Raw genomic sequence first — 13,327 nt, 5'->3', positions numbered from 1 at the left:
TCAACCTTAAGTAGGACGTTTAGCAGTTGGTGAAGCCTATCTTATTTTAAACACAAAACAAGTACTCATACTTTGTTCAGTGCAGTCGTCTATGTATTGGTCGCACTTGCAAATAATATTTTGGACCGTTTGGGTGGTCAATGCCAGTGGACGTTCGAATTCATCGTCATTGTCCTGCTTGCACAAGCGCCTTAATCGTACTTACCACCGTGATCAATCCACAGGCCCCCACAGATGCGGTACCCATGGTATTGTTTGGTCCAAAGCCACAGCTGCAATGTCGGTGTTCAAGAAATGACCACATGGTATGTCCACAGCTCTAAATCCTTTAAATGGGTGCGGGTCTACAAGGTAGCTATCCAGTTCGTCTAATTGAACGCCCCTTCACAGAAAAAAATACCCCCTCTCCCCTTATCCTCAGACTACGTATCACAATGCCTCGCATCATACGGCTCGGTCCCAACGTTACCCTAAAACTCATGCCGCCGTCACCAGACTCATGTTGTGATACCTGCAAGTTAACCGACAAGTCCCCACTTAAGATAGTAATTCCTTCACTCTCGCAACGCCTCGCCAACTTGAAGCGGAAGCAGCTCTCCAGTTCTTCTGAGAGCTCCGATTCAGGACTTCCAACAGTGAAGAAGTTACGAAGGAGGACAAAAAAACTTGGGGATAAACCAGACACGTCGCGTCTGACGATCAAAACTCGGCCCTTGCAGCGACAGAATCCCACCGCAGTGGATGATAAGGATGAGTCGGACGATGGTAATGCACCGGACGATGAGGCGGAGGAGGAAGAGGAAGAGTCACAAAACCCTGCAGAGGCAAATCAGGCTGTATCCAACGCGTCGCGTCTGCGTAATAAAATCCGGCTTCCGAGGCGGCAGACTGATACTGCGAAGGACGACAACACTAGCGGTGGTAAACCACAGGAGAAAGAGGAGGATGAGGACAGTTATCGGGAGGCTAGCTCCTCCGAGAGTAGCGATGAGGAGGAGGATGAATACATACCTCCACGCAAGCGCCAGCGCAAATGTCTTCAAAGCATCTCAAACCGCTTGTCCTCGCGAACCCGTACCTCCACCTCTACTTCCGCCGCTAAGCACAGTGATGGAGTGTAGACGCTGTGATTACATCTGTGTCACTACAATATGAATGATTTGTATTTTACGCTTTTTACAATGGTTTGGAAAGCTGATGACATGTTATAGAAATGCTTGCTTGTGTACTATAGAAGGCTTAGAAGGGGCGTTCTCAATATAATCATACCATTAGCTACTGAAGAGGGACTCAAGCTTGGGGAAGATGGAGGTGTACAACTGCAGCCGCTACTGTAAATATTGTATCAGGAAATGTGTATGTCAATGTATGGATTGGATTCGGACAAGACATGGTCACAAAGCATGAGTATGGGTATGTGCGAGCATTTCAGCCGCTTGGTCTTGTTGCCCGTACTTGTCCGAGACAATAATTTGGTTTATCTTATGGACTCGTTATCCTGGCATTCGAGTGGTGCACCCAACCAGTACTAGCTGACGGGTAGCTGTCTTGAGGGCCACTAGTTATTTCTCTATACAGTAAGCCCAGCCCCTTAGTAGTATCACTTACACAGAGCATCGGACATAATACATCATTTATTGCGCCCAGGGCTGAGCTAGGGCTTCCGAAAGCGGAAGGACTGGACTGTCTCGCATCAATCAAGTCGATCTTTGAACTCCGGAATTTCGAGTCTGAGGTCCAGAGTGACATTATCATCTGCTCAGAAGTCAATCTAAATACTAATAAGTACACCTTACATGACTCCTCGTATGTCAACAAAATCTCTGCAGACTGAGGAATGTTAATGATCAATCCCACACCTCAACTATACCTCTGCCCAGCCCTGATCGATTCCTTCTCGCATAACCCACCTGCCTTCACCTAACCACTTTCTTATTCTCTCTTCATCTCGCTCTTCCCCCTCTTCCAACACGTTTGTGTCACCAGTGCCTTGCAGCGCCAATACAGCCCACCCAACAACCATCATTCCCGGAGGTCTTTGCTCTCCCGCTATGTCCAACGCTTCACATATATCTCCAAGTGTACTTGCGACTACCCGTTGATCAGAAATTGAGCCGCGTTCGATAATAGCAATAGGCGTATTCCGAGGAAATGGACGCCCCTCTCTTCTCCCTTCACCGCTCTGTAGGCCTTCCCCACTACCGCTGTCGTTGCGAATCATAGCGCCAACAACCTGCGCTATCCGGGCGACGCCCATGAGGATGAGTACAGTCCGCGAGCGTTCGTAGCCAGGAAGCTTGACTTCCTTGCCCTGTCGCCCGACTCCGGTACACACAACGACACTTTCTGCGACGCCACGCTGCGTAACTGGGATTCCAGCAAAAATAGGCGCTGCAAGTGCCGACGAGACACCCGGGATAACGAGCGGTTCGAACCCGTGTGCTCGGAAGAAGAGCACTTCCTCCCCTGCACGGCCGTAGACGACTGGGTCTCCTTGTTTCAGCTGTGTGACGAGACAGTTGTTTTAGTGTGAAGGAAATGGAGGATTGGACGTACTCTGACGACGGTAAGGCCACGTCGAGCAGCTTCGACGGCTGCATCCATCATCTCCGATTGTGCGCCTTCGGCATTGCCAGGGAATTTGCGTGCAATGCGAACCTCGACAGTTTCAGGTATGAGAGCCAGCACGGCAGCGGGAACGAGCTTGTCCGAGAGAACAAGATCTGCGTGTTTCGTAAGCGCATTGTGAGTTGCAATGGTGAGAAGGGAGGGATGTCCTGGGCCGGAGCCAACGAGGAGAATACGGCCTTTCTTCGGAGGCGGGAAAAGTGTTAAGCGATGTAGTGAATTCTCGTTTGGAGCTTGAATTGAGTATGGTGAGGTCGTTTGGGAAGAGTCGCCAGATAATATGAGCTTCATGTCGTCTTCTGACATGGATGCCAGCCGTGTGATAGGCCAATATTCGCTGACCTGGGCCACCCATTTCATGCGGCGGCGAGAGGACTCGTCTTTGCTTTCGGCAGCACTGTTTCTCCAACCAGGCACGGGACTGTTAGGAGTGGTGACACTACTGTCCTCACCTTCCTCACATTCTCCGGCCTCGTCATCTGTATTCTTGGCCAAACGTCGAAGATTTCCGACCTGCCTGACGGCTCCAGCAATGTCTTTTGGAAGCACGCTGACAATCTCCCGCCTCACGCGCCCCGCGAGCCTGCATCCCTCCCCATTTGTTGTCACACCCACTTGTAGCGCACTCTTCCCACCTGTAGATGGGTCAACAAAACGGTGTGCGGCTGCAAAGGAGAAGTCGCATAGTGCAGGAAAGTCGGTGACGTTTACGGGGATATTATGTGCATGACAGATACGTGCAAGTGCGGGTGTGTCCGCCGTGTGTATGGTGATGCAGATAAGAGATATAGATGAATTTGCAGTGAGGAATGCAGAAAGGGACTCCGCGTCTGTCTTCGTGTCTGGAGCGGAGGCAAGTAGGGAAGTAGACGCAGAGGGAAGCCTGTCCCAGTCCGTGAGATTTACTTGCTGTTGGTCCGCTCTCCATTTCAACTCGTCACATACTAACCCTTTACTGAGTATGACCACTTGCATACCTGCCTCGAGTGCCGCAAATGCCCTAGAGGCGGCCAGAACATCACCACCAATAATAAGGATGGTATTTCTGGGTCCTTTGAATGTTAGAAGAAGGGACGCTCCACCTACTGGCGCGGGGTACGAGCTCGATGCACTGGAGACCATGGCGATAATATTGAAGGATAAAAAGAAAAGCAGGGCGTGCTTTCAAAATCTATTCATGGTATAGCAAATCACAGTAAGTGACCAGGCTCAGTTGGCAAGAAATCATTATCAAGTCGTGATGATTGCGTGATAGCCGAGTAGAGAGTGACAACAGCCGCGGGGCAGGAATTTGTCGATCCGTCCGTGGTACCAGTCCGTACGGGACCTACCGTCACCCACGTAGTTCTAAATTTGTACTTATGGCAAGTTTATATTGCGTGGGAGCGAATGGTAAACTGGTCCTCCACATAACTTGGCGCCTCTCGGTATGATCCTACAAATACCTCACTACTATCCCAGAGCTTTTCTCCGGAGAAGGATTCATCTAGTAAGTTTGGAAGCACAGATGAATCAGGATGACGATGACGAGGTCTAGATTCAGGTGCAAAGGGACGAGGAGCGTAGCGATGGCAGTGGGTTGACAGGCGCCTGCCGTGGGTCTGCAAAGAAGATACTTAAATAACGAGCACGCCTCTGTTGTAAGCGCTCATTATGTATCGCAATGAACTGGACTTCATCGACATCAAACCTACAGACCTGCCCGTTGCGAGCACTGGTGCCCACGAGTCGGCGGCGTCGTAGATATGGAAGGACGAAGGCTCACCACAAAGTTACTATGATCGTGACAAGCACTGTAACCAGCTTGTACCCAGCAGTGGTATGCTTGGTCACCATGTTAGATGTCGCGGGTGACCCCAAAGCCACATACGTTAGTGCAGACTCACCCTTCAAATACACATTTGCAATCTGACAAGATAACTGTCATACACCCTGGGTCCCTCTGATTCTCTCAGCGCTAGTCTGGTCTCCCGTGTGTTTACCCAGCTTTATCAGTACTCGCCTTGCCACACAACAATTGGTCACAACAGTGTCCATGTGGTCGAACAAGGCGTTGCGAAAGAGTTATTCCAGCTCACCTAATCGTTGTGTAGTACTGTATAGCGCGGTACGATACTATGTAGCGACAAAGCGAGCTGATTACTAGTCTTTCCTAGGGCCTAGGCAGACCATCAGTGTATGCGAATGAAGATGGTCGAGACTCCTCACTTAGCGTGAATCATTTCCTTCATTATGATCGATGTACTATTAATTGTATGGGAAGTAGCAGGACCAAGATGCGGTACTATATCCTCAGTCACTTCAACTTGTTCTGATTGCTATGATAACGTCGTTGTCATTCTTAGAGACCAGCACCATACATCGTGTTTCAAGACTATACCTAATGTCTTGTACAGGAAGTAAGTTCACAAGAGAGCAAGCCTGGCAGGATGTTATCTGTTTGATATAGTGTTGAGTGCTGGTCCATGGGGTCTCGGTTCAAGTCTTGTTAAAACTGAAACCAAAATTTCTGCAGCATGCATTGTTACAATTAGCCACTCTCTGATTTAGCTGGCTGTTTCTACTATATAACGATATAGATGGAGCTTGCGAAGCTACCCACACTGTCATACATCCCCAGGCATCAGTTTCGCCATGGTTTCATTGGCAGGCATCCCGATGGATGCCGCTGCCGTCATGTCATCAGTGTTGGAAGGCATTTTATACGGTGTGTCACGATAAGTTTGCCCGTCCCATACCCAGGTGACTGACTCGCCAGCGTTCTTCAGGATTTTCAGTCCTCATGTGTCTAGGTACCATCTGGACATTCACCTACAAACGACATAAGCAGGATGTCAATCGGCCAATCGCTGTAGTTGCTACCCTGCTGTTCGTGCTGAGTACCGCGGTTAGCTTCTCCTCGCTTGTATTCAATGTCGTCTACTGAAGCCTCAAAAGCACATAGTTGTAGTCATTATTCACATCGAACGTGGACTGGTGAAGTATCGTGACACGTTCCCTGGCGGGCCAGTGGCGTTCTTCGCAGACGTTACCCAAGATACATTTGTAATCAAGAATGCGATATATACCTTGCAAACTCTGCTTGGCGACGGGGTGGTGGTGCGTCAAATTTTCATGTGCTAGCTTCAGATCCTCTTTTACTTATAGAACCTGCCTTTCGGGCAAAAGATTTATCGATGTTACGTTGTTTGGCAATCTGCCTGGATTATTATCCTACCATGCATGATGTGGTGTGGTGTCGCAGGTCAGGTTGCAATCACACCCAGGAAGTCGTATGCTCTGATGTTATCTCAAAGCTTCTGGCATTTGTTCGGTCTACTACTTCTCTCAAGCGTCCACTGCCGAAATCGAAAATTTCTTCGCTAGCAGGATTGGTCATTGGGTCGCTACTTTTCTTGCCTCTACACTTGCAACTAATGTGTTGAGTACCGGTGAGCATACCTCTGCGTAAGCGCGATGTTGAGACCCTATACCAACCTGAATTTGTCCAGGATTACTGGCGTATCGCATCTGGATGACCGAACGCAAGGTCTATGCAATGCGCACTACGAAGCCCAAAGTACCTATATTGCGCGTGCTTATAGATGCTGCTGTTTTGTACTCTGCGGCGCTTGGCTCCTCAATAATATGTTTTGCCCTTTGGAATGATGGTCTGTATGTGATGGGAGACTTGGTAATTCCGCTGTTGAAACCTATCATCGCAAATCACTGATTTTTGATCAACTAGATCGTCCCGATCGTCTCGATTGCCTTCTACATGGTATTTATTCGCATCGCGACCAGTCAAAATAATCAATATTACCGCTCGACTGCCTGTAGAGGGGCCACTGAGACAGAACGAAGAAAATTGCAACAACATCCCATGCAGCCGTTTATACGCAAGGCGAATGATTCCAAATCCTCCTTGGGTGATAGCCCAAAAGTAGAGACACATTCATTAGCGTATTAGGATGATTCTAGATGTCACTCTCGTGCGTACTCATCCTTTTCTTTTATATACTGGTACGCATTCACTCTTCGTTACACGCCTCATACACGTCCACCTTTGATTCTCCATCTCAACCAGTCTAGTAATTACTCTCCCCTCGAATAATCTCCCTCAGTCTTTTAATTTAAGACTGAGTCTCTTTCCCGTTCCTAGTCTGAGCCTCTTCATGCGTAAGATAGCATATTTATCTAGCTACGTATACTTCTATATATACAGCTATCCTTATATGACAAGCCTAATTCAAACAGTGGCTACTTCAGAATGCAGGAATGGGAGGGTCTGACTATGTACTTTATCCAGATCTGTCAATTACAAGACCGTGACGAATGGTGCTCCGACGCAGCACACTGCCGGTCCAGGGCGCAAAGCCAAATTGCGTGCACCAGATCTTTGACGACTAACTAAAAAGCAGCTAAGCCACAAGTTGATAATTTCTGTTTCCGCAGATAATTCTATCTCTAACTCGATTCAGAACAGTAGAAGCTAAAGTACAGTCAGATCTTTTGACATTCCTCATAGGGCTTAGAGTGAGGTAGCCACCGTCCGAAGCCAAGAGAGCATGGAAGATATTTATATCAGGCTGGAGAACTACAGTAATATACACATCGCTATTTCAGGAGGATGTATCATCCTGCTTGTATGCAGTACTACTAGTCCGCAAAGGTTGTATAGGATAATGCAGTGGGATCCCTCGGTCTGTCTCACCTGTCCCTACACAGACAGTCGAGATAAATTCCTGAGTATCTTTATTAATTGCGATGCGAATAAACACCATGTAGAAGGCAATCGAGATGGTCGGATTGATCTAGTTGACCGAAGTTCAATGATTTTTATAATAAGCGTTAGCGGCGGAATTACCATGTCTCCTATGACATATAGGCCATTGTTCGAACGGGCAAAACATATTATCGCGGAGCAATTGGATACGGAGTATAAAATAGCAGCATCCACAAGCACGCGCAAAATAGGCATAATACCCTTCCTAGTGCGAACTGTAGAGACCCTGCGTTCGATCGTCCAGATACGGTATGCAAGTAATCCTGGACAAATTTAAGTTGATGTAAGATCTCAACATCGCTCTTACGCGGAGCTTACCTGAACTGAACAAGTTGGTTGCAAAAGTTAAAGTAATGAACGCCGCAGTCCAACGTCCAGTCTCGTCAGTGAAGAGACTTTTGGCATTGCTTGTCGGCGTTTGTGAAAGGTAATAGACCTTACAAGACCCACACACTTCGAAACAACTAGAACGTCAGCAAACTTCCTGAGTATAATTGCAAGTTGTGCAACCTAACCTGCAACAGCACACCACATCATGCATGGTAGGATAATAACCCGGACAGATTTCCAAACGACGTTACATCGATAAATCTTTTGTCAGGAAGGGAATTTTTGTAAGTCACAAAAGTGTCGAGCTGGCAAGGGAAATTTTGATCCCACCACTATCCCGTCGCCTAGCAAAGTTTGCATGAGATTCACCGCACTCTTGGTCACATACATTTTTTGTTTAACATCTGCGAAGAATGCCGCTGGGCCACCTGGGAAAGTGTCGCGAGACTTCACCAATCCATCTTCGACACGAATAATTTCAATGACCATGTGCTTGGGAGTTTTCAGTAGATGGTATCGGAATTAAACGACAAGAACTTAACCGTAGTGCTCAGTAAAAATAGCAATACGGCAACCACAGCGACTGGCTGATTGACGTTCTCCATGCGTTTTTTGTAGGTGAATATCCAAATGGTACCTATAAACATAAGGACTGAAAAGCCTAAAAAATGCTAGTTTGATGGGCATGAAGTGGGCACATTCATTGCAACACTCACCGTATAAAATGCCTTCCAGAACTGTTGACATGATGGTAGCGGTATCCAGCGGCATGCCAATGTCTGCTGAACTCATGGCGAGAATGTATGGCAGTACGGGTAGCATCGCCAATCATCCATGTCTTATAAGACTACGATGTGGCTAAGCTTGAGATAAGGAGTATCACATCAGAGATCGGTGAATGGCACCGGTGCACAGTCTTGTAGTTCTGGTGCATACTAAACCTGGCCCGGGATGATGTCCATTAGATGGATAACATCATGTAATGGCTTTCCCCAACACCCGTGCACGTAATATTTGCTATACTATGTTCTTGAAGCAACAGATCCGTGATACTGATCGTGGAGAACGGCATAATGCGATAAGTCGTGGCAATCAGAAGTTGTAGAGTATCACTATGATCCGTTCTTGTCTTCCGCAAGCCGAGTGAATGAAAGTCCCTGGAAAATGCAAAACTGGGATGAGCCCTCGAGGTGAAATGAGTTGAATTGAGATATATTTGGCCACCTACGTTGGTCAGTGGTTATAGTCCAAGTTTGAAAATACTTCGATGACTCAATCAGGCAGAAAAGGAACCGACTAACAGTACTTACGAACTCAGAATGATATGATTGGGCTGATATCCATGGTTTCGTTTCCTATCATTAGATATCACGGACATGTTTCGACGGACTTTGCGGCGCTGGCCCACAATAGACAGACAACCGAGACGCGCCGCAAAAAGCGAAATAATACCGATGTCACGTAAGCTGAGAAGGATCGTACCAAGCATTTCCTCAGCACCACCCATCTTCAGACGTCTGTCGCCTGCTCAAATTTTGTTCTCCATCGGGTGATCAAACCAAGGGTTGTCGAGATACGGGTGCACAATATCACCTAAAAAGTAAATGGCGAAACCTGTTCACCCATCAGTAAACCGATGAGACTCAAATATTCCCAGATCTTGTAGTATTTTGTAAGCCCAATGCTTCTTTCCTGTATATTACGATACAAAGTAATATATAGCAATCCAAAGCAATGTAATCACCCCAATTCATGCTTGATTTGGACCTATATATTGCTTTACTATCTTTGGCCCAGAGTTGCAAATCACAATGTAGCACGCTCATCTTCCACTCATTTCCTTTGCACAATGATTCTAGAGGATGATTAGTATATAGCTTGCTGTATTTATTTTTCATTTCATGAAAAATGAACTGGAAGTGCTTGCAGCAGCGAAATACAGTGTGGAACATGCACTTTCTGCACCAATCTGTCAGAGGAGAGCCATTACATGCGCCAAAAAATTCAAAAATTTTACTAGTGATTCTACATTGCCTTCTAGCACTGCTCTAATTTTTTCTGACATGAAAACTGTGTTATGTTGAGAGCCATAAATGTTGTACTATCGAGATGCAAAACGTGACAGGAGGGGTGAGCTTGTGTTCAGAATTGTAAAGCACCACTCAGCAACTCAGCTAACACATGTGCACACACTCACTCATATCTGTGAACAGTCTTGCAGTGCTGGTCACATGCCAAAGAGAAACCAACCCTCCAAGTTTTCTCAAGAGCTTGAAGATAAGATTCAACATGCCTGCACTATTCTACATGCTTCTCCTTCTCCTAACGTTCGCACTGTTGCAACAGAGCACAAAGTCCCATACGACACCCTTCAGCAGTGGTATCTTGGCAAGAGTCAGTCATACCACAAGGTTCATATTGAGCAACAGCTCCTATCACTGGAATTGGACAATGTGCTTGTTGACTGGATCAAATTACTCAGCTCCATGGGGCATCCACTCAGCAAGTGCACAATTTGAAGCAAGGCAGCCATATTGTGTCATGGCAAAACTAAGCCTCACGAGAAGTGGGTCAGAGGCTTTCTTGAATGTCACCCATAATATATTATACCTATCTAGTTAATACCTTACAGTACAAAAGCATACTTTTATGTTAGAGATACGAGTTTCAATGCTGAACGAAAGCCTTCGGAATCCTTGTCAAATGCGCCGGTTTCGTTCATCGGAGAATTAAAACTGCAGCGTGACATAGTGTGACACGATGACTTCTATGCGGGTGGGAAATTTTGCAACTCTGTGCTCAAACGCTGTTTCGCACCGGCTTCTCTCTGGCAACGTAGCCTTGACAAATTTCTTTATTTTTTTTACATAGCCTTAAAGTCTGTATAAAATCCTACGTACTCCTACTGTTTCCTTATTTTAATGTTGTGTAGTTGTTGTATTATGAAAAACTGCTCGGAACATTTTGCAACTCTGGGCCAGAGATAGTATATTGTTTTGTAACGTCATGTAGAGGAAACAGGTACCATACCTGGGAATATCTGAGTTTCACCGGTTTACTGATGGGCCAGATCACGGACGCCCATACAAACAGAGATGTACCCTATCTTGAACTAATAGAGCATTGATATAGAACGGCTCAAAGACATATTTGAAAAGGATGGGACAGCGATCTCCGTCCCGGGCACTGCTTGAAATTATTTTTCATACCCTCACTGTTGATACCACTGCACTACAGTACATACGGCGTAAGAAAGGTGGTCGAGACTCCAGTCTGAATCATTTGCTTAACTGTGATCGTGTACTACATAAGCAGTACGTGACTTGCGGGTTCGGGAAGTAGCGAGATGCGAATCTTCTGCAACTTCTGATCGCCAGTACGATCGCATCAGAAAATAACATCTTCCCCTAGATTCAAGCAAGATCAGCTTGATGTTTCAATGCTTCGAGAACACATTGTACGTGCAAAGGTCACGGGATGTTATCTGTTGATCCGTGGGATTCAAATTCAGCTGATACAAGTAACGGGGATCTCCTTTCGACTTCTGTTGGGATAAGGTAAAACTACCGTATCAAAATCGGGGCAGAGAAGGAATTGTCAGCAACCAGACAATCTGTAGAGACTATATATGAATCACTGAAATGGTGGTTAGCCCTGATTAGTCTCCCCATACAGACCTTAGACGAAAGGAGACGCTAGTCGCTCGTTCATGCTCAAGGACGGCCTCGTAGAATGGCTGTGAGCAAGTAGATGTATGTCGCTTGAGCATTTCGGGATGCATGCCATCCTACACAAAAACAGGAGAGAAGATGTTCGAGGTGTGGACGTGTATCTCCATATCACAAAGGAGAGAGCCAGCTCAGTCGCAAGTAGAGCAGGAGAACGAAAAGACGAGCATGTCAAAGAGGGTGAGGATAGGTTCAATGTGCATGTACGTCTGCAGGTGATTGAAGTGCATAATTCTATTCGCAGGACTCAGGCTGGCCTCAGGAGCATCCGGCCAAGGCTCCCTGTGGTGGAGGGAGAAGACAAAGCTAGAACATTCAAAACATTCAAGTTTTAGCCGCCAACACATCACAAAACAGAGTCCCAGACAGCTCGAATCAGCAGGTTCCAGTTTACTGTCGTACCTTTCCATATCGCTCATATTTTATCCTGCAGAGGTATCACTGGAGCCGGTAGCCTATGGATATGTACTAAACTGGTTTCTGTGCAAGCAAAACATCAGACGCTGCGTCATTCACGGAGCTTGAAAAGCTCCCGACACACTATCGGGTATCCTGCAGCTACTCAACCACATAAAGCTAGGGGATCTCCATGTCACGTCCGAGTTCTTGCAAGGCGCTCGGTAAACTTACGAACGGAAGAGCTTGAGCTCCAGGCAGAAGTATTGCCACTCTGAGGCCTACTCTATGAGTATAACAGTACCATCAAAGCGGTGCATCAGGAGCCCCGTAAATAATTCCCTCGGAGATGTTGCACGTTCGAATATAGATCTAGTGTAAAAGACATGAGAATCATAGAGTTGTGATCGCAGGTTAATGATGAAGCAGCGAAGGCGGTGTAAGTGGGGTGGCCAGTGTCAAAACCCCCCTATTTGTCCTTATTTGGCTATTGTGACCCCCATCCGTTTCTTAGATCACCTAATGAACATGTTCTCGACGCTCGAGCTGCATCAGGCCCATGCAGCTCGTCGACAATCACACAGTGCGTTCATCTGCCTTATTACAGTTGTTAGTGTGATCGTTCAAGCAGTGTTTAGTTTCTCCAGCAGCTGGGCGCCCTCTTCGAATCGACCAAAGACAAGGGCACGATATGGCTCACTCATAAGCGATGTGCGTCTTGATCTATTGCTCTGTTATTTTGACTTCCTTTCTGATTATATGTAGTAACTCATGATGGTGATGATACTGTAATGAAAGAAGAAGATGGGAGCGATGGGAGTAGAGAATATCCCTGTATTGTCCGTGTCACTGATGGCAAGAGGTGAAGTTCTCCACTAAGGTACATAACGGATCCTTTGCAAGGCTTCACTACGCTCAAGATACATTACCTTTGTAGATTTTATCAACAGACCTCGATAAGTTCCACTCTGCTTACGGTGCCCTACTCAAAGCATCCATGATCACCCTTCGCAAGCGCGACAAAAAACGTGAAAAGCAACGCGCCGAACAACTCGCCAAAAAAAAGCAGCGCATGGCAGATCCGGTGGTTATCAATGGACCTAAACGAGGGAACGGTCGACGCAAGAGGCAACGACAAGTCAAGGCAGCCCTTAAGCATGAGGACATGAAGGAGCGCGCAGCCAAGAGGGAGGAGGCGCGAACAAAGCAGTGAGGGATTGATTGTAAGCGTGACTGTTGGAAAAAGTTTGTTGTACGCTGTAATTGTCTGCTTACTACGTCGACCATACCGATACGATGTTCATGCGGAATTTGCTTGAGATCTTGATGAGATCTGATATTTCGCTGACAGTAACGCGGACGGGTGACCTTGCGTGCTTCTGGCTCATCATCCAAACACGAAAGGAAGACTCGAAAGCTGAGGGGAATCTCATATCTACGTTTCACAAGTGTGTGGCAAGAGTTGGTCGAAACCCGGTGC

General features: G+C 46.7%; 5 protein-coding genes across 5 annotated transcripts; 3 read left to right on the top strand and 2 right to left on the bottom strand.

Moving 5' to 3' along the window:
- Positions 1-434: 434 nt before the first annotated feature.
- On the top strand, positions 435-1,288 carry BJ212DRAFT_1590781 (uncharacterized protein; the record flags this gene model as incomplete). The annotated part of the gene is made up of 1 exon (XM_041342496.1): positions 435-1,288. The coding sequence occupies one exon, from the start codon at positions 435-437 to the stop codon at positions 1,119-1,121; it is 687 nt and encodes a 228-aa protein (XP_041187313.1). The 3' UTR covers positions 1,122-1,288.
- A 582-nt stretch (positions 1,289-1,870) lies between these two features.
- Positions 1,871-3,729, bottom strand: BJ212DRAFT_1246469 (uroporphyrin-III C-methyltransferase; the record flags this gene model as incomplete). The annotated part of the gene is made up of 2 exons (XM_041329664.1): positions 1,871-2,503; positions 2,557-3,729. Coding segments are annotated over 2 exons (1,806 nt in total), but the record flags the coding sequence as incomplete, so codon positions are not given.
- Positions 3,730-5,262: 1,533 nt separating this feature from the next.
- On the top strand, positions 5,263-6,577 carry BJ212DRAFT_1283488 (uncharacterized protein; the record flags this gene model as incomplete). The annotated part of the gene is made up of 7 exons (XM_041331761.1): positions 5,263-5,335; positions 5,397-5,515; positions 5,566-5,727; positions 5,797-5,872; positions 5,925-6,059; positions 6,120-6,301; positions 6,356-6,577. 7 exons carry the CDS (start codon positions 5,263-5,265, stop codon positions 6,575-6,577), a joined length of 969 nt encoding a protein of 322 aa, XP_041187311.1.
- Positions 6,578-7,229: 652 nt separating this feature from the next.
- On the bottom strand, positions 7,230-8,515 carry BJ212DRAFT_1283557 (uncharacterized protein; the record flags this gene model as incomplete). The annotated part of the gene is made up of 7 exons (XM_041331767.1): positions 7,230-7,421; positions 7,475-7,656; positions 7,712-7,846; positions 7,909-7,984; positions 8,054-8,215; positions 8,266-8,384; positions 8,440-8,515. 7 exons carry the CDS (start codon positions 8,513-8,515, stop codon positions 7,230-7,232), a joined length of 942 nt encoding a protein of 313 aa, XP_041187310.1.
- Positions 8,516-12,370: 3,855 nt separating this feature from the next.
- BJ212DRAFT_1391480 (signal recognition particle SRP9/SRP14 subunit) lies at positions 12,371-13,316 on the top strand. Its single transcript, XM_041337033.1, has 5 exons — positions 12,371-12,430; positions 12,486-12,558; positions 12,613-12,686; positions 12,710-12,727; positions 12,785-13,316. The coding sequence occupies exons 1-5, from the start codon at positions 12,407-12,409 to the stop codon at positions 13,058-13,060; spliced, it is 465 nt and encodes a 154-aa protein (XP_041187309.1). The 5' UTR covers positions 12,371-12,406; the 3' UTR covers positions 13,061-13,316.
- The last annotated feature ends 11 nt before the right edge of the window (positions 13,317-13,327 follow it).

Source organism: Suillus subaureus, assembly GCF_016647635.1.
Source record: "Suillus subaureus strain MN1 chromosome Unknown BJ212scaffold_52, whole genome shotgun sequence".
NCBI classification, from domain to species: Eukaryota; Fungi; Basidiomycota; class Agaricomycetes; order Boletales; family Suillaceae; genus Suillus; species Suillus subaureus.
The sequence above is the reverse complement of the archived record's forward strand: the minus strand, read 5'-3'. Positions and strand labels throughout refer to the sequence as shown.

Coding starts and splice junctions, on each gene's coding strand:
- BJ212DRAFT_1391480 (XM_041337033.1), top strand. CDS start 12,407: ATGCAGCTCGTCGACAATCACACA. Junction 12,431..12,485: donor AGCTCGTCGACAATCACACA/GTGCGTTCATCT, acceptor AGCAGTGTTTAG/TTTCTCCAGCAGCTGGGCGC. Junction 12,559..12,612: donor ATGGCTCACTCATAAGCGAT/GTGCGTCTTGAT, acceptor GATTATATGTAG/TAACTCATGATGGTGATGAT.